Below are 24,442 nucleotides of genomic sequence, written 5' to 3'. Positions count from 1 at the left end.
AAAAAAAAAGAAAGAAAAAAAGAAACCCACACAGTTACCTGAGGAAATGCTTCAAAAATCGGTTTATGAAAACTTGAAGAGGTGTTTGCTCCATCATATTCAGACACCAATACAAAACTATATTGTGTCCATTGGCAATACATCTATTTGAATGTAGCACTAGAAGTATGTGACAGAAAATTATTCACAGAACTAAAAAAAATCCAGCTGGGTGCGGTGGCTCACGGCTGTAATCCCAGCACTTTGGGAGGCAGAGATGGGCGGATCATCTAAGGTCAGGAGTTTCAGACCAGCCTTACCAACATGGTGAAACCTCATCTCTACTAAAAAATTACAAAAAATTAGCCAGGCATTGTGGCAAACACCTGTAATCCAAGCTACTCTGGAGGCTGAGGCAGGACAATTGCTTGAACCCAGGAAGCAAAGGTTGCAGTGAGCCGAAATCATGCCATTGCACTCCAGCCTGGGCAACAAGACTGAAATCCCACCAAAAAACAGGAAGGAAGGAAGGAAGGAAGGGAGGAAGGAAGGAAGGGAGGGAGGGAGGGAGGGAGGGAGGGAGGGAGGGAGGGAGGGAGGGAGGGAGGGAGGGGGACAGTTCCAAGATGGCCAAATAGGAACAGCTGCAGTCAACAGCTCCCAGTGTGAGCGACACAGAAGACGGATGATTTCTGCATCTCCAACTGAGGTACCGGGTTCATCTCACTGGGAATTGTCGGACAAGGGGTGCAGGACAATGGGTGCAGCACACCAAGTGTGAGCCGAAGCAGGGCGAGGCATCACCTCACCTGGGAAGTGCAAGGGATCAGGGAATTCTCTTTCCTAGCCAAGGAAAGGGTGACAGACAGCACCTGGAAAATTGGGTCACTCCCACCCTAATACTGCACTTTTCTGACAGTCTTAGCAAATGGCACACCAGGAGATTATATCCCATGCCTGGCTCAGAGGGTCCTACACCCTCATTGCTAGCACAGCAGTCTGAGATCAAACTTTAAGGCACCAGCGAGGCTGGGGGAGGGGCGCCTGCCATTGCTGAGGCTTGAGTAGGTAAACAAAGCAGCCAGGAAGCTCGAACTGCGTGGAGCCCACCACAGCTCAAGGAGGCCTGCCTGCCTCTGTAGACTCCACCTCTGGGGGCAGGGCATAGCCGAACAAAATTGCAGGAGAAACCTCTGACAGCTTGGAAGACAGTAGTGGTTCTCCCAGCATGGAGCTTGAGATCTGAGAACAAACAGACTGCCTATTCAAGTGGGTCCCTGACCCCTGAGTAGCCTAACTGGAAGGCACCCCCAAGTAGGAGCAGATTGACACCTCACACGGCCGGGTACCCCTCTGAGATGAAACTTCCAGAGGAATGATCTCTGGAGCAGCAACATTTGCTGTTCACCAATATTCGCTGTTCTGCAGCCTCCGCTGCTGATACCCAGGCAAACAGGGTCTGGAGTGGACCTCCAGCAAACTCCAACGGACCTGCAGCTGAGGGTCCTGACTGTTAGAAGGAAAACTAACAAACAGAAAGGACATCCACACCAAAACCCCATCTGTATGTCACCATCATCAAAGACCAAAGGTAGATAAAACCACAAAGATGGGGAAAAACAGAGCAGAAAAACTGAAAATTATAAAAATCAGAGTGCCTCTCCCCCTCCAAAGGAACACAGCTCCTCACCAGCAACGGAACAAAGCTGAATGGAGAATGACTTTGATGAGTTAAGAGAAGGCTTCAGATGATCAAACTTCTCCAAGCTAAAGGAGGAAGTTCGAATCCATGGCAAAGAAGTTAAAAACCTTGAAAAAAGATTAGACGAATGGCTAACTAAAGGAACCAATGCAGAGAAGTCCTTAAAGGACCTGATGGAGCTGAAAACCATGGCACGAGAACTATGTGACAAATGCATAAGCATCAGTAGCTGATTTGATCAACTGGAAGAAAGGGTATCAGTGATGGATGATCAAATGAATGAAATGAAGCGAGAAGAGAAGTTTAGAGAAAAAAGAATAAAAAGAAATGAACAAAGCCTCCAAGAAATATGAGACTATGTGAAAAGACCAAATCTACATCTGATTAGTGTACCTGAAAGTGATGGGGAGAATGGAACCAAGCTGGAAAACACTCTGCAGGATATTATCCAGGAGAACTTCCCCAATCTAGCAAGGCAGCCCAACATTCAAATTCAGGAAATACAGAGAATGCCACAAAGATACTCCTCAAGAAGAGCAACTCCAAGACACATAATTGTTAGATTCACCAAAGTTGAAATGAAGGAAAAAAGGGCAGCCAGAGAGAAAGGTCAGGTTACCCACAAAGGGAAGCCCATCAAACTAACAGCTGACCTCTCGGCAGAAACTCTACAAGCCAGAAGAGAGTGGGGGCCAATATTCAACATTCTTAAAGAAAATAATTTTTAACCCAGAATTTCATACCCAGCCAAACTAAGCTTCATCAGTGAAGGAGAAATAAAATCCTTTACAGACAAGCAAATGCTGAGAGATTTTGTCACCACCAGGCCTGCTCTACAAGAGCTCCTAAAGGAAGCACTAAACATGGAAAGGAACAACTAGTACCAGCCACTGCAAAAACATGCCAAATAGTAAAGACCATCGAGGCTAAGAAGAAACTGCATCAACTAATGAGCAAAATAACCAGCTAACATCATAATGACAGGATCAAACTCACACATAACAATATTAACCTTAAATGTCAATGGGCTAAATGCTCCAATTAAAAGACAAAGACTGGCAAATTGGATAGAGTCAAGACCCATCAGTGTGCTGTATTCAGGAAACCCATCTCACATGCAGAGACACACATAGGCTCAAAATAAAGGGATGGAGGAAGATCTATCAAGCAAATGGAAAACAAAAAAAGGCAGCGGTTGCAATCCTAGTCTCTGATAAAACAGACTTTAAACCAACAAAGATCAAAAGAGACAAAGAAGGCCATTACATAATGGTAAAGGGATCAATTCAACAAGAAGAGCTAACTATCCTAAATATATATGCACCCAATACAGGAGCACCCAGATTCATAAAGCAAGTCCTTAGAGACTTACAAAGAGACTTAAGACTCCCACACAGTAATAATGGGAGACTTTAACACCCCATTATCAACATTAGACAGATCAATGAGACAAAAAGTTAACAAGGATATCCAGGAATTGAACTCAGCTCTGCACCAAGCAGACCTAACAGACATGCACAGAACTCTCCACCCCAAATCAATAGAATATACATTCTTCTCAGCACCACACTGCACTTATTCCAAAATTGACCACATAGTTGGAAGTAAAGCACTCCTCAGCAAATGTAGAAGAACAGAAATTATAATAAACTGCCTCTCAGACCACAGTGCAATCAAACTAGAACTCAGGATTAAGAAACTCACTCAAAACCGCTCAACTACACGGAAACTGAACAACCTGCTCCTGAATGACTACTGGGTACATAATGAAATGAAGGCAGAAATAAACATGTTCTTTGAAACCAATGAGAACAAAGACAAAACATACCAGAATCTCTGGGACACATTTAAAGCAGTGTGTAGAGGGAAATTTATAGCACTAAATGCCCACAAGAGAAAGCAGGAAAGATCTAAACTTGACACCCTAACATCACAATTAAAAGAACTAGAGAAGCAAGAGCAAACACATTCAAAAGCTAGCAGAAGGCAAGAAATAACTAAGATCAGAGCAGAACTGAAGGAGATAGAGACACAAAAAAACTCTTCAAAAAATCAATGAATCCAGGAGCTGGTTTTTTGAAAAGATCAACAAAATTGATAGACCGCTAGCAAGACTAATGAAGAAAAGAGAGAAGAATCAAATAGATTCAATAAAAAATGATAAAGGGGATATCACCACCCATCCCACAGAAATACAAACTACCATCAGAGAATACCATAAACACCTCTACGCAAATAAACTAGAAAATCTAGAAGAAATGGATAAATTCCTCAACACATACACCCTCCCAAGACTAAACCAGGAAGAACTTGAATCTCTGAATAGACCAATAACAGGCTCTGAAATTGAGGCAATAATAGCTTGCCAACCAAAAAAACTCCAGGACCAGATGGATTCACAGCTGAATTCTACCAGAGGTACAAGGAGGAACTGGTACCATTCCTTCTAAAACTATCCCAATCAATAGAAAAAGAGGGAATCCTCCCTAACTCATTTTATGAGGCCAGCATCATCCTGATACCAAAGCCTGGCAGAGACACAACAAAAAAAGAGAATTTTAGACCAATATCCCTGATGAACATCGATGCAAAAATCCTCAATAAGCTGGCAAACCGAATCCAGCAACACATCAAAAAGCTTATCCACCATGATCAAGTGGGCTTCACCCCTGGGATGCCAGGCTGGTTCAACATACACAAATCAATAAACATAATCCAGCATATAAACAGAACCAACAACAAAAACCACATGATTATCTCAATAGCTGCGGAAAAGGCCTTTGACAAAATTCAACAGCCCTTCATGCTAAAAACTCTCAATAAATTAGGTATTGATGGGATGTATCTCAAAATAATAAGAGCTATTTATGACAAACCCACAGCCAATATCATACTGAATGGGCAAAAACTGGAAGCATTCCCTTTGAAAACTGGCACAAGACAGGGATGCCCTCTCTCACCAATCCTACTCAACATAGTGTTGGAAGTTCCAGCCAGGGCAATCAGGCAGGAGAAGGAAATAAAGGGTATTCAATTAGGAAAAGAGGAAGTCAAATTGTCACTGTTTGCAGATGACATGATCGTATATCTAGAAAACCCCATTGTCTCAGCCCAAAATCTCAAGCTGATAAGCAACTTCAGCAAAGTCTCAGGATACAAAATCAATGTGCAAAAATCACAAGCATTCTTATACACCAATAACAGACAAACACAGAGCCAAATCATGAGTGAACTCCCATTCACAATTGCTTCAAAGAGAATATAATACCTAGGAATCCAACTTAAAAGGGATGTGAAGGATCTTTTCAAGGAGAACTACAAACCACTGCTCAACAAAATAAAAGAGGATACAAACACATGGAAGAACATTCCATGCTCATGGGTAGGAAGAATCAATATCATGAAAATGGCCATACTGCCCAAGGTAATTTATAGATTCAATGCCATCCCCATCAAGCTACCAATGACTTTCTTCACAGAATTGGAAAAAACTACTTTAAAGTTCATATGGAACCAAAAAAGAGCCCACATTACCAAGTCAATCCTAAGCCAAAAGAACAAAGCTGGAGGCATCATGCTACCTGACTTCAAACTATACTACAAGGCTACAGTAACCAAAACAGCATGGTACTGGTACCAAAACAGAGATATAGACCAATGGAACAGAACAGAGCCCTCAGAAATAATGCCACACATCTACAACTATCTGATCTTTGACAAACCTGACAAAAACAAGAAATGGGGAAAGGATTCCCTATTTAACAAATGGTGTTGGGAAAACTGGCTAGCCACATGTAGAAAGCTGGAACTGGATCCCTTCCTTACACCTTATACAAAAATTAATTCAAGATGGATTAAAGACTTAAGTGTTAGACCTAAAACCATAAAAACCCTAGAAGAAAACCTAGGCAATACCATTCAGGACATAGGCAGGCAAGGACTTCACATCTAAAACAACAAAAGCAATGGCAACAAAAGCCAAAATTGACAAATGGGATCTAATTAAACTAAAGAGCTTCTGCACAGCAAAAAAAAACTACCATCAGAGTGAACAGGCAACCTACAGAATGGGAGAAAATTTTTGCAATCTACTCATCTGACAAAGGGCTAATATCCAGAATCTACAAAGAACTCAAACAAATTTACAAGAAAAAAACAACCCCATCAAAAAGTGGGCAAAGGATATTAATAGACACTTCTCAAAAGAAGACATTTATACAGCCAAAAGACACATGAAAAAATGCTCATCATCACTGGCCATCAGAGAAATGCAAATCAAAACCACAATGAGATACCATCTCACTCCAGTTAGAATGGCGATCATTAAAAAGTCAGGAAACAACAGGTGCTGGAGAGGATGTGGAGAAATACGAACACTTTTACACTGTTGGTGGAACTGTAAACTAGTTCAACCATTGTGGAAGTCAGTGTGGCGATTCCTCAGGGATCTAGAACTAGAAATACCACTGGACCCAGCCATCCCATTGCTGGGTATATACCCAAAGGATTATAAATCATGCTGCTATAAAGACACATGCACACGTATGTTTATTGCAGCACTATTCACAATAGCAGAGACTTGGAACCAACCCAAATGTACAACAATGATAAACTGGATTAAGAAAATGTGGCACATATACACCATGGAATACTATGCAGCCATAAAAAATGATGAGTTCATGTCCTTTGTAGGGACATGGATGAAGCTGGAAACCATCATTCTCAGCAAACTATCGCAAGGACAAAAAACCAAACACTGCATGTTCTCATTCATAGGTGGGAATTGAACAATGAAAACACTTGGACACAGGAAGGAGAACATCACACACTGGGGCCTGTTGTGGGGTGGGGGGATGGGGGAGGGATAGCATTAGGAGATATACCTAATGTAAATGACGACTTAATGGGTGCAGCACACCAACATGGCACATGTATACATGTGTAACAAACCTGCACAATGTGCACATCTACACTAGGACTTAAAGTATAATTAAAAAAAAAGAAAAAAAAAGAAAGAAGGAAGGAAGGAAGGAAAGAAAGTCACTGAAATTGAAGAAAAATAAGTAAAAAGTTGCTGTTTGTAGATCATATAATCTCATATTTTAAAAACCATAAACAGTATATTAAAAACTGTCTAGCTAGGCATGGTGGCTCATGCCTGTAATCCCAGCACATTGAAAGGCCAAGGCGGGTGGATCACCTGAGGTCGGGAGTTTGAGACCACTCTGACCAACATGGTGAAACCCCATGTCTACTAAAAATACAAAATTAGCCAGGCGTGGTGGTGGTGAGCTGAGATCGCGCCACTGCACTCCAACCTGGGCAACAAGAGCGAAACTGTCAAAAAATAAAAAAAATTTAAAAAGCTGTCTAAACTAATAAATACACTCAGTAAATAGTAAATTACCAAAATAGAAAATTAACACACAAGTATATGAATGGTTTCATGCACTTAAAAGAAACTATTTGACAAAATAGAGGAAGAAAAATCTTATTTAATGTAGCATTAAAAAAAACTACTGGGAAAAAAATTAACTAAGGAGATAAAAAATCTTTACAATAAAAAAATCAGAAGATCCAAATAAATTTTAAAATATTTTATGTCTATAACTTGAAAGAATAAGTATTATTAAAGTGTCATATTATCCAAAGTAATCTACAGATTCAATAAACTTCCTATCAAAATTGCAGTGGTATTTTTTTCACAGTAATGGAAAATACAATTCTAAAATTTACATGAAACTACAATAAAAGTGTGAATAGCCAAAGCAATCTTGAGGAAAAAGAACAAAGCAGAAGCATATCATATGTATAATTGCAAACTATACTTAAAAACTATGTAGTAATAAAAATAGAATGGACTATAAAGAAAAATGAACAAAAAAATGCAACAGAAACTACTCTCACACATTTTAGACCTGATGCAAAAATAGAACTAAAAAGTAGTTTTAGTTTTTCAAAATCATGCAAATATTTTTGTGTCCCCAAAAGAATGGAAAAGCAGCCAGATTGTGTAATCGCTTATATGCCATCAAGAGGACTGTGGCTCTCACTGAGAACTTGAAGGAAGCTCACCAAAACAAAAGTAGAATCCTTAGAGAATTTAAAAGCATAAAACGGAAGATGTCCCTTTGTGAGAACAAAATTAAAAAACAGAAACAAAAACAAAAAACAGCTGCCCAGGAACTATTTCCTTTGGAACACAGCTTCCCGAATCACATTTTAAGGACTGGCTTTCTCTTTAGCCTTGGGACCTCTTACTGTGTTGTCTGTTGTATTCATTTTCACTCACACCTACCTGAGGGGTTGGCTACCATCTCATGTCTCTTCATAGTCAAAGGTTTTTTTCCTTGCTCCAGATGGGCGATCAGGTCTGGCTTAGAGACAACAATACCTGTTTTGTTAAGAATAAATAACGTGAATCTTGCTCATATTCTCCAATTACAAGCTAGTAATGTGCTCAGCAAAGACGATGTGATAAAATATTCTAGTAAATTAATACCAAAATACAAATTTATAACAGAAATTTATAGATATTTAAACAATACTTTCAATTTGCCGGGTGCAGTGGCTCACGCCTGTGATCCCAGCAATTTGGGAGGCCAAAGCAGGTGGATCATGAGATCGGGGGAGGCCAAGGCGGGCGGATCACGAAGTCAGGAGTTGGAGACCAGACTGGCCAACATGGTGAAACCCCATCTCTACTAAAAATACAAACATTAGCAGAGCATGGTAACGCATGCCTGTAGTCCCAGCTACTCGGGAGATTGAGTCAGGAGAATTGCTTGAACCTGGGAGTCGGAGGTTGCAGTAAGCCAAGATCATTCCACTGCACTCCAGCCTGGGTGACAGGGCAAGACTCCGTCTCAAAAAAAAAAAAAAAAAGGAAAAAGAAAATACTTCCAATTTGTAGGTTTCTTAATTTTACTACCTGGTACCACTGAATCAAAAATTGGTGGTGGCATTTAGATTTTCAGGTGGGGGCTACAATATTTTACGTCAGTAAATTTCTGTAATTACCACTAATTTAGAGTGAAGAATACAGCTCAACTCAGGAATGTGGAAAGATTGGATTAAGATGAAACATCTTGAAGAAATTTTTGTTTTTTTCTCAAGAAGTAATCTTGCTCTGTCATCCAGGCTGGAGTGCAACGGCGCGATCTCGGCTCATTGCAACCTCCGTGTCCTGGGTTCAAGCAATTCTCCTGCCTCACCCTCCCAAGTAGCTGGGATTACAGCCGCATGCCACAACGCCTGGCTAATTTTTTGTATTTTTAGTAGAGATGGGGTTTGACCATGTTGGCCAGGCTGGTCTCGAACTCCTCGCCTCAGGCAATCTCCTCCGCCATAGCCTCCCAAAGTGCTGGGATTTACAGGCGAGAGGCACTGAAGAAATTCTTTTCTAAATGAACAAATTCTGAAGATTTTCTGGAAAAAATGGATCTGAAACTCCTTTATGCAAAGAATAAATTACTAAAAAACATTCTACAAAAAAGAGAAATAAAACCTTTAGGGTGTATTATGAATTATGTATTAAAGTTATCCTCACCAAGGAAGACCAGGTTACTGTAGTTCTCTAACATCACATTCCTATATAGATTCCGCTGTGCAGTGTCCAGGCAATGCCACTCCTCCAGAGAGAATTCTATGGCCACATCTCTAAATTGCAATGGTCCCTGAAAAACACACACACACATTTTCACCAAGTGGCCATGGGTGGAATTTTTAATTTTACTTAAGGTGAAATGAGAGAGTAAAGAGAAGTGGTTCTGACTTATAGGACTGACTAAAATTATCCAATAAAATAATCTTCAACACAGAAATATTCTCTAATGTATTCTCTGAGAAAAAAAGGGCAGCATTAGATCCACAACATCAGTTCATATATGATATTTTTCTAGATAATAAAGTATAAAATTAAGGGCATGAACATGAACATGTACATTTTTGAGTGCTATATTTACATCATACAGAATGAGATGTGAATATGTTTCATATGGAAAAGACATGTTGAGTTAGAAGTCACCTCTCAAATTTTAATATGTACAATAAGCTGAAGACCTTGTTATGCGGGGGTTTTTTCCCAGAAGATCTGGAATGAAGTCTGATTTTTTGAATTTCTAACAAGCTCACCAAAAATGTCAATGTTTTTGGCCCGAGAAGGATATTTTGTGAAACATCCAGTAAGTGGAAGAGCCTGTGTTTTTCCAAGTTTTTGTGGCCTGTAAACAAAGATAACAGCCTTCATTTTCCATAGAAAACTATGTAGAAAAAAAAGAAAAAAGGACAACTGACAGATTAAATGTGATGGTTTATGCAAATCCGCTGGATAAGGATGCTTAATAATGAAGAGAAAAATAATTAACTATAGTGAAAAAATCTGTGAGAGAGAGCTACTTCACCAAGTGAATCATTAACCATTAACTGCACTAGGACAAATTTTTCTGATGTGTTAATGCACACAGAACACAGTATCACTGTTGAAATATTCCTCCCAAATAACGTAAATTATAATCTGAATTTAACCATAAAGAAACATCAGTTTTATGCAAACTCCAAAATACAGTTAACTCCTATGTTCTGTAATTTTTAGTAGTAATTTTAAATAGGCTTCATTTAGCACCCTAGAGAGCAAGTATCTCCTAATAATTTTTTTCAGAACATTCTGGGTAATAAATTCTATCCCATTTAAATAAGCATTTTCTGAATTATCTTCTGCATACAGCTAATGGAACACGAGTGGAGGCTTTTACTTTACCATATTTACTAAGGACCACAGTTTTCCCCAATAGGAATCTTGAGTATCCACATCTTTCTGTGTTCAACAGCCACAAAGGGAATATTTTTAATATTGTGGATCATAAATTCTTGCTGATAATTCTGCATGGCATATAAGAAGCTATGACAAACAGAATGTAGAGAAGTCTGTGGGATATAAAAAAGAAATATTTTTCAAAGACCCTTGACTATCATAGGAATTTTAAGAAGTAGTTAAATCAAACTCACGGAGGAAAAACAAAAGTAGAGAAGTAAAGGTTTGTGAGTACTAAACGCATGGCAGTCCAGGAGGCAGAGTGGACACAGCTCTTCATCTGACACATGTTTACCTGAAGAAAAGCCATTTTTTTTCTTTCTCCTCCTTCCCTGGAGTTTCTTCTCAGATGAGATTCTCTGTACAAATTACACCTGCATCTGGAGAATATGCCTTTAAAGGTGTACCACATGTTTACCTGCTAGCATGACATCTTCTGGCAGAAAAAGACAGAAAAAGCCACCCATTTCTGTCCTTTAAAACAGAAGAGATTCGGGAACAATGAACTGCTCCATGAAGATAAAAATATAAGTTTCTCCTTTCCTGTCCTCAGGTGCCCTCCCCTGCCATAGACACCAGCAACTTTTGCTACAGTAATGGAAATATGCACCACACTTACCTGTCCCTACCAAACCCAAATAGAATAGGCCCTGTGACCACCCTCTAGTGCACAGGTGGAATTTAACTCTCATGAATATATTTTAAAGCCCTTATACTTGATTCTGGAATCACCTTAGAGTCACATGAGGCACTTCATTAAAAAAACATGGATGCTTCCACCCACAACAATAAACAGAAGCTGTGGGGAGGGCACAAGAGATTTCAGCAAATTGGCCATGTGATCCTAATGAGAAGCCTGGGCTGATAACCACTAAGCTAAGCATTGCCTCTCAAGCTTTAACGAGCTTATAAATCACCTGATAATTGTGGCCGCACATTCTGTAATGTGATTCTGCATGTTTGAAGAGGGTTTATGAATGAGTGTTTTAAACAAGTCCCCTGCCAATGCTGATGTTGCTCCCCACTGGCTCATTATGAGCATTAGTTAGAGAAAGCAGGAACAGCACAGGGTCCCTTACACTTAGCACTCTTGCAATAACCAAATACTTCTAGTAAAAATAAGGACAGCCCATTCCATTTAAAAGTTTTATATTTTTTGCTGGCTCTTTAAAATTTACAGAGGAAACAGAAGACAGCAATATCTGAATAAGTCTGTATTTTAAAAAGAACACGTACACAGGTACTAATGCAATGTTTATTAAGCAGGCACTATGTGCTAGAGTATGATACAGAGCACGGTGCTGGGCATAACACATTATATGATTTAATTCTCTTAACACCCGGGGAGCTGGTACTAAATGTTTCTTAATTTTCAGGATTTAGATAAAGGGCCCATTTTTATTTTTTCTTCTGTTTTTCTGTCATCAAATTTTTAAAAAAATTGTATAGAATAAAAGCTAAATATAGACAGATGAAAGAGATACAGAAGAGTTTAATGTAATCTAGAGAAAATTTCATTCTGTTTATATTTACTTTTTTGACTTGTGCAGCAACTACTGGATCTACAGGAATAGAAAACAAGTTGCTAAATACAATGTCTCTGCAAGCACTGGTTTTAATAAAAAATTTAAAAACAAACACCTTACAATACATACTTTTTTTTCCCGATTTATCTGCTTTTGAATTTCAAGAAATTGTGAGCACCAGCTCTAGAAAGGCAGCAGGATTCAGCAGCCAAAACTCTGATCTCCTTTAACGAGTTCTGTGAGGCAATACTCCAGGGTAGGTTCAGACCTAACTAAGGTCTCCAAAAAGGATGAATCTGAACACGTCTGGGGCAGGGTGAGAACCCTATGTAGAATTCTGTTCTCTATGCAACTAGGAAACTTCCAGTTTTGTTTTGTTTCTAAGCTTACCTAAAAGAAACTTAAATCCCAGAGTTTCTGTAGTTTTTATCTTTTCTAGTCACTGCCCTGACAACTTTATACTATATACTAGTATGCAACTTAAACAAATCCCTTAAGGTTTTCTAGGGTAATTTTATTAGAAAATAAATATCTACAGTTAGCAAGGTAAAAGAAATAGAAAATATACGGCCAAGTGCGGTGGGTCATGCTTGTAATCTCAAGACTTTGGGAGACCAAGGCGGGTGCAGAACGAGGTCAGCAGTTAAAGACCAGCCTGATCCAGATGATGAAACCCTGCCTCTAGTAAAAATACAAAAATTAGCTAGGTGCAGTGGCAGGCAACTGTAATCCCAGCTACTCGGGAGGCTGAGAAGGGAAAGTCACCTGAACCCGGGCGGCAGAGTTTACAGTGAGCCGAGATCGTGCCACTGCACGCCAGACCAGGTGACAGAGTGAAACACCATCTCAAAAAAAAAAAAGAATTTATAACAATTATTTTGTTCACAAATCTCCCTTCAGGTGTAGACATCAGAAGTCACAACAATATAAAGAAAGTGGTCTAAAGCCCAAGATTTTTAACACATCTATTTATTATACCAACCATATGATGCACACTTCAATTACTTATCCAGTAGCTAGTCTAGACTAAAAGTTTCTGGATTGTAGGAACTATGACTGCTTCATGTATTTTTTTAATGCCCATATGAAGTGGAAGGAGCTAGTTTATCTATCTGGGTCTCCAGATCTTCTCCTTATTATCCAAGTACCAGTAAACTGGAGAAGCTGTCATCGGGGTACCAACCAAAGATATCTCTTGTATGAGGGAATGAACAAACACAGGATGACTCATTTCTCTTACACTGAGACAGAAGCAGAATTAACCACTCTTGTCAGCCTGACAAAATTCTGCTCTGGACATCCTCAGATGCCTCAAAGACACCTGGGTGATTGTGAGAGATTCCCAGTGACCCAGGCCTCATGGCCCAATGATAAGCCAGGCTGGAGAGACTCAGGCTAACTCTAAATAGAAAATGGAACTGCCCTGGTGGAGCTCCAGAACCTGGATCACCCATTCTGATTTGCTAGCTCTTGGGTAAAAGAAAGATCAAAAATACTCTACTCTAGTATTACATTTTACAGCTAAATATAATTGTGGTCATGGCTCTGGATACTTTGTGGCCTCGATCTCTCACTCCTAAGATGCTTATTTACACTTACAGATTCTGCCATCTGAGTCTATTTCTCCTGGAGCCCCTCACATAACTGTAGCAGGTCAATGAACAAGATGTGAAAATCTCAAAGAGCCACATTCCCAAATGGGGGCTGTAAGATGTCTATGTTTACATTCACAATGCAGAAAATGACTTTTGTTCATTTTCTGTACATTCTCAATCCAAGTTCTGGTCCTTTCTTGTAAATCCCAGGCAGAGGCCAGACCTTGTCTGCAGATTCCAGGTAGGATCCACCTGGCTCTGCATCCTTTGGTGTTACAGCAAGTGGAATACAATCAAAGGAGAGATCCCCTCATAGAGACTACTCTAGCACATTCTAAATGGTAAGTCTACATGAAAAAAAAAAAAAAAGCTGAAAGAACATGAATATAAGTAGATAGTTTACTTGGGTCAAGCTTAAGGATTATAACCTGGGAGCAAAGATTCAAGTTGCCTGGAATCTACATTTTGATTACCAGCAGTTACAAGACAATTTGTAAAGACAACAAGACAGGGACAGAGAGTGGGCTGATACAAAGTTGATTGTCAGAAATTTTTATTTATTTACAGAAATAACATCGATTATTGATTACATATATATTATTATGGTTTAGGGTATGGGATATAGTGTCTAATGTGGCATTATTAGTTTAATTTATAATTACTTGTGGCAATAGTGAACAGTTTCAAGAGATGAATACATAGTTCAAAGGGGGGAGAAAGACATAACAGTACTTTCATTTTAATGTCTGAGTTTGATAACCAAAGGGACTTGCATTTCTTAGGTAAGTTTTTTTTCCCCCAAATCTCAAGACCTGGATTCAAAATTTGGAGCTTCAAGTTTAGGGCCTGAACGACTGGAGTAGCCACAGGTGTTTACCTGTACATTTGTGAGCACTTAGCAAGAGGAGGAAGGGGAATGTGGAGATTCTCATGTCTCTATGTCTACTCAGTGCACACATGTTACTCTGATTGGGTTTCTGGGCTCCATAGTTTCTGAATCAGTTTCAAATCTGAAGATACAAGAGTCACTGAAAAAGGTTAAATGATTAATTAATTGCTGCCCTGTGAAGTTTGTAGAAATTGGGTCTAGCCTCTCTATAAGTGACAGTAGAGGAACTATCAATACCAAATAGGCAGAGACAAAATTCCACGTGCATATTTAACGGACAGCATGCATTTTGCTGCGCAAGTATGGGCTGACTCAAAGTCTGAGAGGGAATGTCCCCTCTACAGTAAATTCTGGTTGGCACCTTATGTGTTTATATCATGTCTGGTAATTCTAGACACTCTGTGGAAACAATAATTAAAAGAAAAATTTTCTCTATTTTCAGAGAAACTCCACAATAATAGAACAGAAAGAAAATGGTCTTATTACACAATTAAACTTGAATGTGACATACATCATCATCAATCTGCTTAAGAGACTGCAAAGTCAGAAAGATGGTCATCATAATTAGTCCACAAGTAGAATAATTTTCAGCACCATGTCATATATAGTTCATCCTAAATTCACCTGGATATTGAAGAGGCCATCTGTGTATACTAATTGCTTATATTCAATGACAAATAAACTTTTCACATCATCATAACAGGAGTTGGTTTAGCAGCTTGAAGCCAGGTGTCTGCTGAAGCTAGGCTTTCACTCTGCTACAAAAATGGCTGAATAGTGTTCTATCTTTTTGGCTATTTACATTTTAGAGCAGTGGCTCTGTACTCCCTGGCACTGGGCTACAGCACTCCTGTTTACTTTCTCCTAGTTGCTAGTGTCCTCTCTTTACCGCTACCATCTGCCACTGAGGCACAGCCCAGAGCACAGCTCACATTTTATGTGAACCCCATTTGCCACAGCAGCACTCTAGTATCACATCAGAGAGTGACGTCTGAGCTGCAGGAGGAGAGCCTGCAGGCGTCATGGATAGAATTTCACCTTCACAATAATCAGAATGTGAGCAGTGTTTCAGCCTCAGTTTCTACTTATAATGATGACATGGAAAAAATACTTCTGAATTTTCAGCATGAGTCCAGATAGACATATCTTCAAAAGTTCTCACTGTGACAGCCCACCTCATTCAGACACCACGGGATACTAATAGGACTTCTGAAACAGACACCCAAAGCATTAGAGAGAAAACCAAATCTCCATCTGAGCAAGATTTTTTTTTTTTTTTTTTGAGACAGAGTTTCACTGTTGTTGCCCAGGCTAGAGTGCAATGGTGTGATCTCGGCTCACAGCAACCTCCGCCTCCTGGGTTCAAGCCATCCTCCTGCCTCAGCCTCTGGAGTGGCTGGGATTATAGGCATGTGCCACCATGCCTGGCTAATTTTTGTATTTTTAGTAAAGAAGGGGTTTCTCCATGTTGGTCAGGCTGGTCTCGAACTCCTGACCTCAGGTGATCTGTCCACCTCGGCCTCCCAAAGTGCTGGGATTAGAGGTGTGAGCCACTGCGCCCGGCCAGCAAGATTATTTTGAAAGAAAAAAGGTAAAAAGATCTTAAGAAAAAGCTCAGATTAGATATAAGATTGATCATCAGCCAGAAAATACGCCCCTAAAAGCAATTTATTTCTAAACATCCAAAGTGCACAGCTACTCTCAGTATGAGAAACATGAGCATTATGAAGAAAGAGGGCAGATTTTCAGAAAAATTTTATAAAGTTTCTTTTCCATCTCTGCTGCAGTCTCATTTTCTAGCCATTGAATGGGGGTTCTATATGGAAATCATCCGTCAACTTCCAACAACACTTTTTCATGAAGAAATAGAATCTGACTGTGTTCATACAGTGGAACATATTAGAGCTTGTAACACAGTTAACTGAAGAGCTATTATGGTTTTTGGTGGCCACATCACCTGTCTTTATTTGTCCTGTAATAGCAGCGTTCCAATTTAGTGAAACAAAAGATACTAAAATTGTGTTTACCCATAATGACCCCTATTGAATAAAGTAACAAACATGTCAGACTAACTGTAACACTTTGGTAGTAAATTTTCTTTGGATATTAGATATAAATAAGTATGAATATTTTAATGTACTAGTAGTAATGTATGTAGCATTTTAAAAAATTGCAACTATACTTCAAACACTTTATATTTCAAAAGTATAAATAACAATATTAAAATAACCATTTAAGTGATTCATTCAAAGTAAGTATTGCAGCTTTATATTCATACTATTGTAGAATATACTGTTTATGGCTCACACCTGTAATTCCAGCACTTTGGGAAGCTGTGGTGGGTGAATCACCTGAGGTCAGGAGTTCAAGATCAAGCTGGCGAACATGGTAAGACTCCATCTCTGCTAAAAATACAAAAGCTTAGCCAGGTGTGGTGATGCATGCCAGTTACTCGGGAGGCTGAGGCAGGAGAATCACTTGAACCCAGGAGGCAGCAGTTGCAGTGAGCTGAGATCATGCCACTGCACTGCAGCCTGGGCAACAGAGTGAGACTCTGTCTCAAAAAAAAAAAAAAGAAAGAAAATGCTGTTAAATTTATATGAATGCAGGTTGTCTGCAAATACTACACATAACTATGCTAATTGTTCTGAAGTAATAAATAGAAAGCAAGGCACAACTACAGACTCCACTGTTCAGTTTACACACTGAACTGTTTTTGCTTTTGCAGTATAAGCACTTCAGCCTGCAAATATTTGATAATTAACTTGAATAATCAGGTTTCTGTCAATGGAACTTAGTATCTTTTAGTCTTTATCATTCGGTATTGCTAAATTTAATCCTAGTTTTGTGCTAAGCTTCTGTGTGCTCCTAAAATGAGCTTTTATCTAAACAAATCTGTGTCTACTTTGAAGGACTAAAAATGGAAAAAATAAACTTTTCAGAAGCCAAAACAAAGCAATAAATCTGAAGTACTAGATAAAGACAATCTGGGGTCAGAAAAAATTACAAAAAGTTTATTTAGCTGTTAATATGATTTACATATATGTTTTAAAAAGCAGAAAAAACATCTATATATAATCTAAAACCCTAAGGAGAAGAGAGAATAGCAAAATTTTGGGGGGAACTTTTTAAAGAATTTTTGAACTCTTGGACACCTCAATTTTGCACACTAGATGCACTTGAAAGAATCTCTATGGGGGAAAAAGCAGAAGAGAAAAAGATGTTTTAAAAAATTCCATGAGTGCACAAGACCAACAGAATAGAGAGCCCAGAAATAATGACACCCTCCTACAATCATCAGATTTTTGCCAAAGCTGACAAGAGAAATGTGGGAAGAATTACTTATTTCATAAATGGTGCTCAAATAACTACCTAGCACTATACAGAAGACTGAAACTGGACCCCTTCATTACATCATATACAAAAATCAACTCAGGACAATTTAAACACTTAAATGAAAAACTTAAAATTATAAGAAACCCTGAAAGATAACTAGGAAATACCATTCTAGACACAGAAACTGGCAAAGACTTCATGATGAAGCTACGAAAAGCAACTGTAACAAAAGCAAAAATTGACAAATGGGACCTATTTAAACTAAAGAGGTTTTCACAGCAAAAGAAACTGAGTAAACAGACAACCTACCAAATAAAAGAAAATATTTGCAAACTTTGTCTCTGACAAAGGTCTAATATCCAGAATTTATTAAGAACTTAAACAATTTTACAAGAATAACCAAACAACCTCATTAAAAAGTAGGCAAAAAAAACCATGAACAGATGCTTTTCAAAAGCAGGCATACATGTGACTAACAAGCATATGAAAAAAAGTTCATCACTAATCATTACAGAAATTAAAGAAAAACCACAATGAGATACCACCGCACACCAGTCAGAATGGCAATTTTTAAAAAGTCAAAAGGTAACAGATACTGGCAAGGTTGCAGAGAAAGGAGAAAGGAGATGCTTATACTCCGCTGGTGGGAGTGTAAATTAGTTCAACAACTGTAAAAAGCAGTGTGGCGATTCCTCACAGAACTAGTAACAGAATTATCATTTGACCCAGAAACCTTATAATTGGGTATATACCCTGTCAGGCCAAAGAAATATAAATTATTATATTATAAAGACACATCCACATTCATGTTCACTGCAGCACTACTCACAACAGCAAAGACATGGACAGGCCATAAATGCCTATCAATGGTAGAATGAATAAAGAAAATACAGTATGGTCAGATGCGGTGGCTCATGCCTGTAATCCCAGCACTTTGGGAGGCTGAGGCTGGTGGATTGCCTGAGCTCAGAAGTTTGAGACCAGCCTGGCAACATGGCAAAATTCTGTCTCCAAGGAAAAAAAAAAAAATTGGCCAGGTGTGGTAATGCATATGTGTAGTTTCAGCTACTTGGGAGGATGAGGTAGGAGAGAATTCCTTGAGCCTGGGAGGCTGAGGCTAAAGTAAGCCAATATCATGCCATGGCACTCTAGCCTGGGCCATAAGTGAGACCAAAAATAAAAGATTTAGTAAAAACAAAATATGGTACATAAACATCATGGAATACTCTGTGGCCATTTAAAAAAAAAAATCATGTTCTTTGCAATAACATTGATGAAGCTGGAGACCATTATTCTTAGAAAACTAATGCAGAAATAGAAAACCAAATGCATGTTGTTATTTACAAGGGAGAGCTAAATAATAAGAACACATAAACACAAAGAGAAAAACAACAGACACTGAGGCCTAGTTGAGGGTGGAGGGTGGGAGGAGTAAGAGGATCAGAAAATATACCTGTTTGGTGCTATGTTTAGTACCTCAGTGAAAAAATAATCTGCACACCAAATCCCCATAATTTCAGCTGTATAACAAACCCACATGGGTACCTCAAACCAAAAATAAAAGCTAAAAGAAAAAAAAAATCCCTGAGTGAGAGAGAGCACAATGTAGGTGAAAGGACTGATTTTTGCTACAGATAGTGGCCCAGGTGGGGCTGTACCCTGATTTATTTCCGTGCAAATGCAGGCAGGTGAGATTATGAACAGGTGGTCCAGACCCTAGGTTGGTGGAGAAAACAGGTTGCTGGTGCAGATTCAGTGTCTGGGGGTGGGGATATGCCAGGGGACCTGTAGACACTTGTGGGTTCTTCGAAAAAAACACAGATCAAAAATGCCACGGTGAGGTTCCTGAGGGTAGTGCGTAGTTCAGGGAGAAGTGTGGACATGTCAATGTCTAGTGTGTGTGTTTTTGTGAGTGGGTGGGAATCCTGTGGTGGCAGCTGTGAGAAAAGGGAGTCTGTCATCAGAGCTCCTTTTCTCTAAGTTTTCAGTCATCTCTCACCCTGGGAGAAGACCTGGAATTGCAGGACAATGGGCAGCGTGACAGCCTGTGTAGAGGAGACCAGAGCCTCCCATTCCCAAACACCCAGAGTTTTATTCCAGGCCAGGGCTCCATGATATCTTTTTTCTGGCACCAAATCTGTAGTTTGCTGAACATCAAACAATTCTCCAACACCAACTCATTGTCTAACATTTGAATTCTGACACCACCCAGAGTCAGCACAGACCCTGATTCAGGGCTCAGTCCCACAACATTGTCCTCACTGCAGATGCCAGACACAAACACCATGGGCCCATCTATGCTTCTGAGCTACTGTTTAAAAACTGGGGACTCCTATCACCTCCATGAAACTCAACAATTTGGTAGAGCTACTCACAGAACTCAGCAAAACACTGTAGTTATGTTTACTGGTTTCATATATAAGATGCAGCCCAGGAAAAGCCAAAAGGAAGAAATGCATAGAACAAAGAAAAGAGATGAGGAAAGATGAAACACATAGATAATCCTGGAAAATATTTGTGATTAATACAATTCTCCGTCCTTTGTGTGCTCCAGAAACAGTTTATAGAAAAACACTCTTTCCCTTATGACTTAGTGCTCTCTTTTCTTACCTATCACACAGCCAGACACACACTCTGCACATTTTCTCCTATTTCTCATTAAAAAAAAAAAAAAAAAAAAAAAAAAAAAATCAGCTGTATTTGTCTTCAGTGGTCAAAATAAAATATTTCCTTTTTTTTTTTTCCCAGCCAGAATCTCGCTCTGTTGCCCAGGCTGGAGTGCAGCGGCGCAATCTCGGTTCACTGCAACCTCTGCCTGCAGGGTTCGAGCAATTCTCCTGCCTCAGCCTCCCAAGTTTCTAGGATTACAAGCGCCCGCCTAGTTTTTGTATTTGTAGTAGACACAGGGTTCCACCACGTTGGCCAGGCTGGTCTTGAACTCCTAACCTCAGGTGATCCGCCTGCCTCTGCCTCCCAAAGTGCTCGGATTACAGGTGTGAGCCACCCGCCAGGCCTGAAATATTTTTTTGTTTGTTTTCAGAGTCTTGCTCTGTCGCCAGGCTGGAGTGCTGTGGCTTGATCTGGCTCACTGCAACCCCTGCTTCTCGGGTTCTAGCGATTCTCCTGCCTCGGCCTCCTGAGTAGCTGGGAATACAGGTGCGCGCCAACACGCTGAGTTAATTTTTGTATTTTTAGTAACGATGGAGTTTCACCACGTTGGCCAGGATGGTCTCGATCTCCTGACCTCGTGACCTGTCCGCCTTGGCCTCCCAAAGTGCTGGGATTACCAGCACTGGTAATCCCAGTGCTGGCCTCCCAAAGGCATAAGCCACCGGGCCAAGCCTAAAATAAAATATTTCCTAATCAAACTTTACTTAGGTTTATCTCCCTCCCTCAGGCTCCTGAACTTTGAGCTACCCTCACTCTGAGTCAACATACAGCCCCACTTTACATCCCTCCTAAGAACATGGTGATTTCAGGGTAAGACATTCTCTGATGTAAAATCTGACTTTTTCACCCTCCATTTGCCATTCCCCTCCCACCTCCTTTCTAATCTTGTTTGCTCCTCCCTAGGGAGAAAAGCCCTTTTCTGCCTACATTTTTGCAAGCCATAAAGATCTTAGAGTTAGTTGGTACTTCCTCCTGTTGTAATACTTTCTTGAAATTCATTTTTTACATAAATTAACGTTTTTATTTTACAAAGTCTAAAATGTTCCTCAAAACAATAACAACTTCATCGTCAGTAAGATCCTCCCAAAGGCCGGGCGCGGTGGCTCACGCCTGTAATCCCAGCACTTTGGGAGGCCGAGGCGGGTGGACCATGAGGTCATGAGATCGAGACCATCCTGGCTCACACGGTGAAACCCCGTCTCTACTAAAAAAAAATTTTTTTAATTAGCCGGGCGTGGTGGTGGGTGCCTGTAGTCCCAGCTACTCCGGAGGCTGAGGCAGGAGAATGGCCTGAACCCGGGAGGCGGAGCTTGCAGTGAGTCGAGATCGCGCCACCGCTCTCCAGCCTGGGCGAAAGAGCGAGACTCCGTCTCAAAAAAAAAAAAAAAAAAAAAAGATCCTCCCAGTTTCCTTTCATCTTAACCTTAACTGCATCTGCTTGTGGGGCCCCAGCTTTCTGGGGCTCTGTACCTTCTCTCAGAATAACGCCTCCTTCCATGGCTGCGGTGAACAGGCTGGGACATCTGCAGGGCAGGCTCCCCAGAAAAAGCTAAATAGGACTTTATAAAGTCCTGTTGGCTGGGCCCTGTGGCTCATGCCTGTAATCCCAGCACTTCAGGAGGCCAAGGCAGGCAGATCACCTGAGGCCGGGAGCTCGAGACCAGCCTGACCAACATGGAGAAAACCCGTCTCTACTAAAAACACAAAATCAGCCAGGCATGATGGTGCATGCCTGTAATCCCAGCTACTTGAGAGGCTGAGGCAGGAGAATCGCTTGAACCCAGGAGGTGGAGATTTCAGTGAGCCATGATTGCGCCACTGTACTCCACCTGGGCAACAAGAGCAAAACGCAAAACTCTGTCCAAAAAAAAAAAAACCTTCTGTTTTAGGCTTAATATTAGCCTTAGCTTGGAGTCACTAGGTTCAAGCTTTGTCATGTCAGAGTTATTCACTTGGTTTTTGAAACTAAGTGTTTGAAAAATCCGTGAAATTACTCAAACACAGTATTTACATAAGGGAAGGAAATTTTAAGATGTCTATTTTTTTTTTTTAGACGGAGTCTCACTCTGTCACCAAGGCTGGAGTACAATGGCAAGCTCTCGGCTCACTGCACCTCGCCTCCCAGGTTCAAGCAATTCTCGTGCGTCAGCCTCCCAAGTAGCTGGGATTACAGACGCCTGCCACCAATCCCGGCTAATTTTTGTATTTTTAGTAGAGATGGGGTTTCACCATGTTGGCCAGGCTGGCCTAGAACTCCTGACCTTGTGATCCATCCGCCACGACCTCACAAAGTGCTGGGATTACAGGCATCAGCCACCGCGCTGGGCCAGGAAGGGGAATTTAACCCTAACGCAGTTTCGGTTTTTGTGTCCTTCCCATGTTGGCTGGGGTCCCACCGCACAATCTAAGCTGATCCTGGTTGGGCTAGACACAAACTTTTTCCAAATAGGGTAAACGCGCGATGTTTTGAGAAAAGGAGAATGGGGAAAAAGAAGGGGTAGGGTTGATTTACAATTTTTACAACTTATGACCAGGAAGTTGAGTCTCTGAAGAGGAACTTAGTTGCCCTAACAACTCCTCAAATGATCCGCCCGCCTCGGCCTCCCAAAGTGCTGCGATTACAGGAGTGAGCCACCTTGCCCAGCCCCATAAATTTTTAATAGGAGAAAAGAGAAACTGTGAACCCAACCCACTAAAGCTCTTCCCATTCGTGAACCCGCACTCCGAGTCAGGATTCTCCCCTGACGACTCTCCCGTGGTCTCTGCACAATCTGGGAGAGAAGCGGCGCTGCGAGTGCGGAGCTGCCCAGCGAGGGCTCCAGGCCAGGGCACAGTCACCGCACAGTGAAGAGACAGGACGCCTGGGGGCTGCGCTATGAGCGCAGCCGCCATCTTATGGCTGAAGGGAACCGAGGCCGAGCTGCGCAAGAACTCCGGCGCAGATAGTGGAGCTGACTACGGGGATACCTGAGTCCCGCCACCGTCACTTTCCACCGGTTCCAACCAGCCCCTCCCCGTCGCTTGGGATGTCGGACCGGCACTCTCACCATTTCTAGGCTTCCCGGGGTCCTGGTGTCTTAGCTGTGGATCTCCCAATACCTGCAGGTCACAGGGCCACAGAGGCTGGGCCTGTAGGAGCACAGGACACAGAGTACTGAAGAGGAGACCTGGAGCTCCGGCTGCACCGAGAGACAAAGGACCCGCCAAACCAGAAGCCGCCCTGTTCGGTCCGGCTGCTTGCCTGATTGGACGTTTCCAGCCCAGCGTCCCTGATTGGATAATTCTTAAGGCCCCGCCCCCTCAGGACCTGAGTGACAGAAGATGTGATCACATGCTGGGCTGAGTGAAGAAGACTAACAGCCTAAGCTGCAGCCTTTTCAGCAGGGCTTCCTCCCTGAGCTGAGCCACGTCCACCCCAGAGCATGGGAACATTCTCTTTTTTACTCTCTCTTTTTGAATGTATTGAAAAGGTGAACAGAAGTATTTTGTTGTCATATTAATAATACTGTTGGAAGTAAAGTGTTCGGTGTCGCAAAGTGAAACCAGTACTCAGGCAAAAGTTTTTTTAGTAAGGCAATTTACTTCTGCAAAAGGTTTTTGTTTGCATTAATCACGATCGCAAGAGCACCCTGAACAAAGGAGGGAAGGGGTTTTTATTTTTAACGTAAAGTCTCTTCCTCTGTGTTACTCCCCCATGGGCTAGGGTCGGACCCCACAATCTAAACTGACCCGATTGGCTATTTGTAAATATTTTTCCAAATAAGGAAGGGAAGGGGCATGTATAAGTCACAGTGGTGGGACGTGTGGTTTTGAAGGGTGGGAAGGCTGCAGAGTGAGTAATCAAGGGAACAGATGTGAATTATTGATTAGAGCTGTTGGGAAGGAAGGTTGTTACAGTAACTAGGGGCAAGGAGGCATGGAGAACAAGAAAGT

General features: G+C 40.9%; 1 protein-coding gene across 1 annotated transcript in view; it reads right to left on the bottom strand.

The window, feature by feature from the left end:
* ZNF93 (zinc finger protein 93) overlaps window positions 1–24,442 on the bottom strand; it is a 69,447-nt gene that overhangs the window by 10,689 nt on the left and 34,316 nt on the right. Inside the window, 1 exon segment of the mRNA XM_034944161.3 lies at window positions 74–94. Coding sequence (XP_034800052.1) covers window positions 74–94 — 21 coding nt within the window.

This window comes from Pan paniscus, chromosome 20 (genome assembly GCF_029289425.2).
Source record: "Pan paniscus chromosome 20, NHGRI_mPanPan1-v2.0_pri, whole genome shotgun sequence".
NCBI lineage: Eukaryota > Metazoa > Chordata > Mammalia > Primates > Hominidae > Pan > Pan paniscus.
Note: the sequence above shows the minus strand (reverse complement) of the source record. Positions and strands in the feature narration are given on the sequence as shown.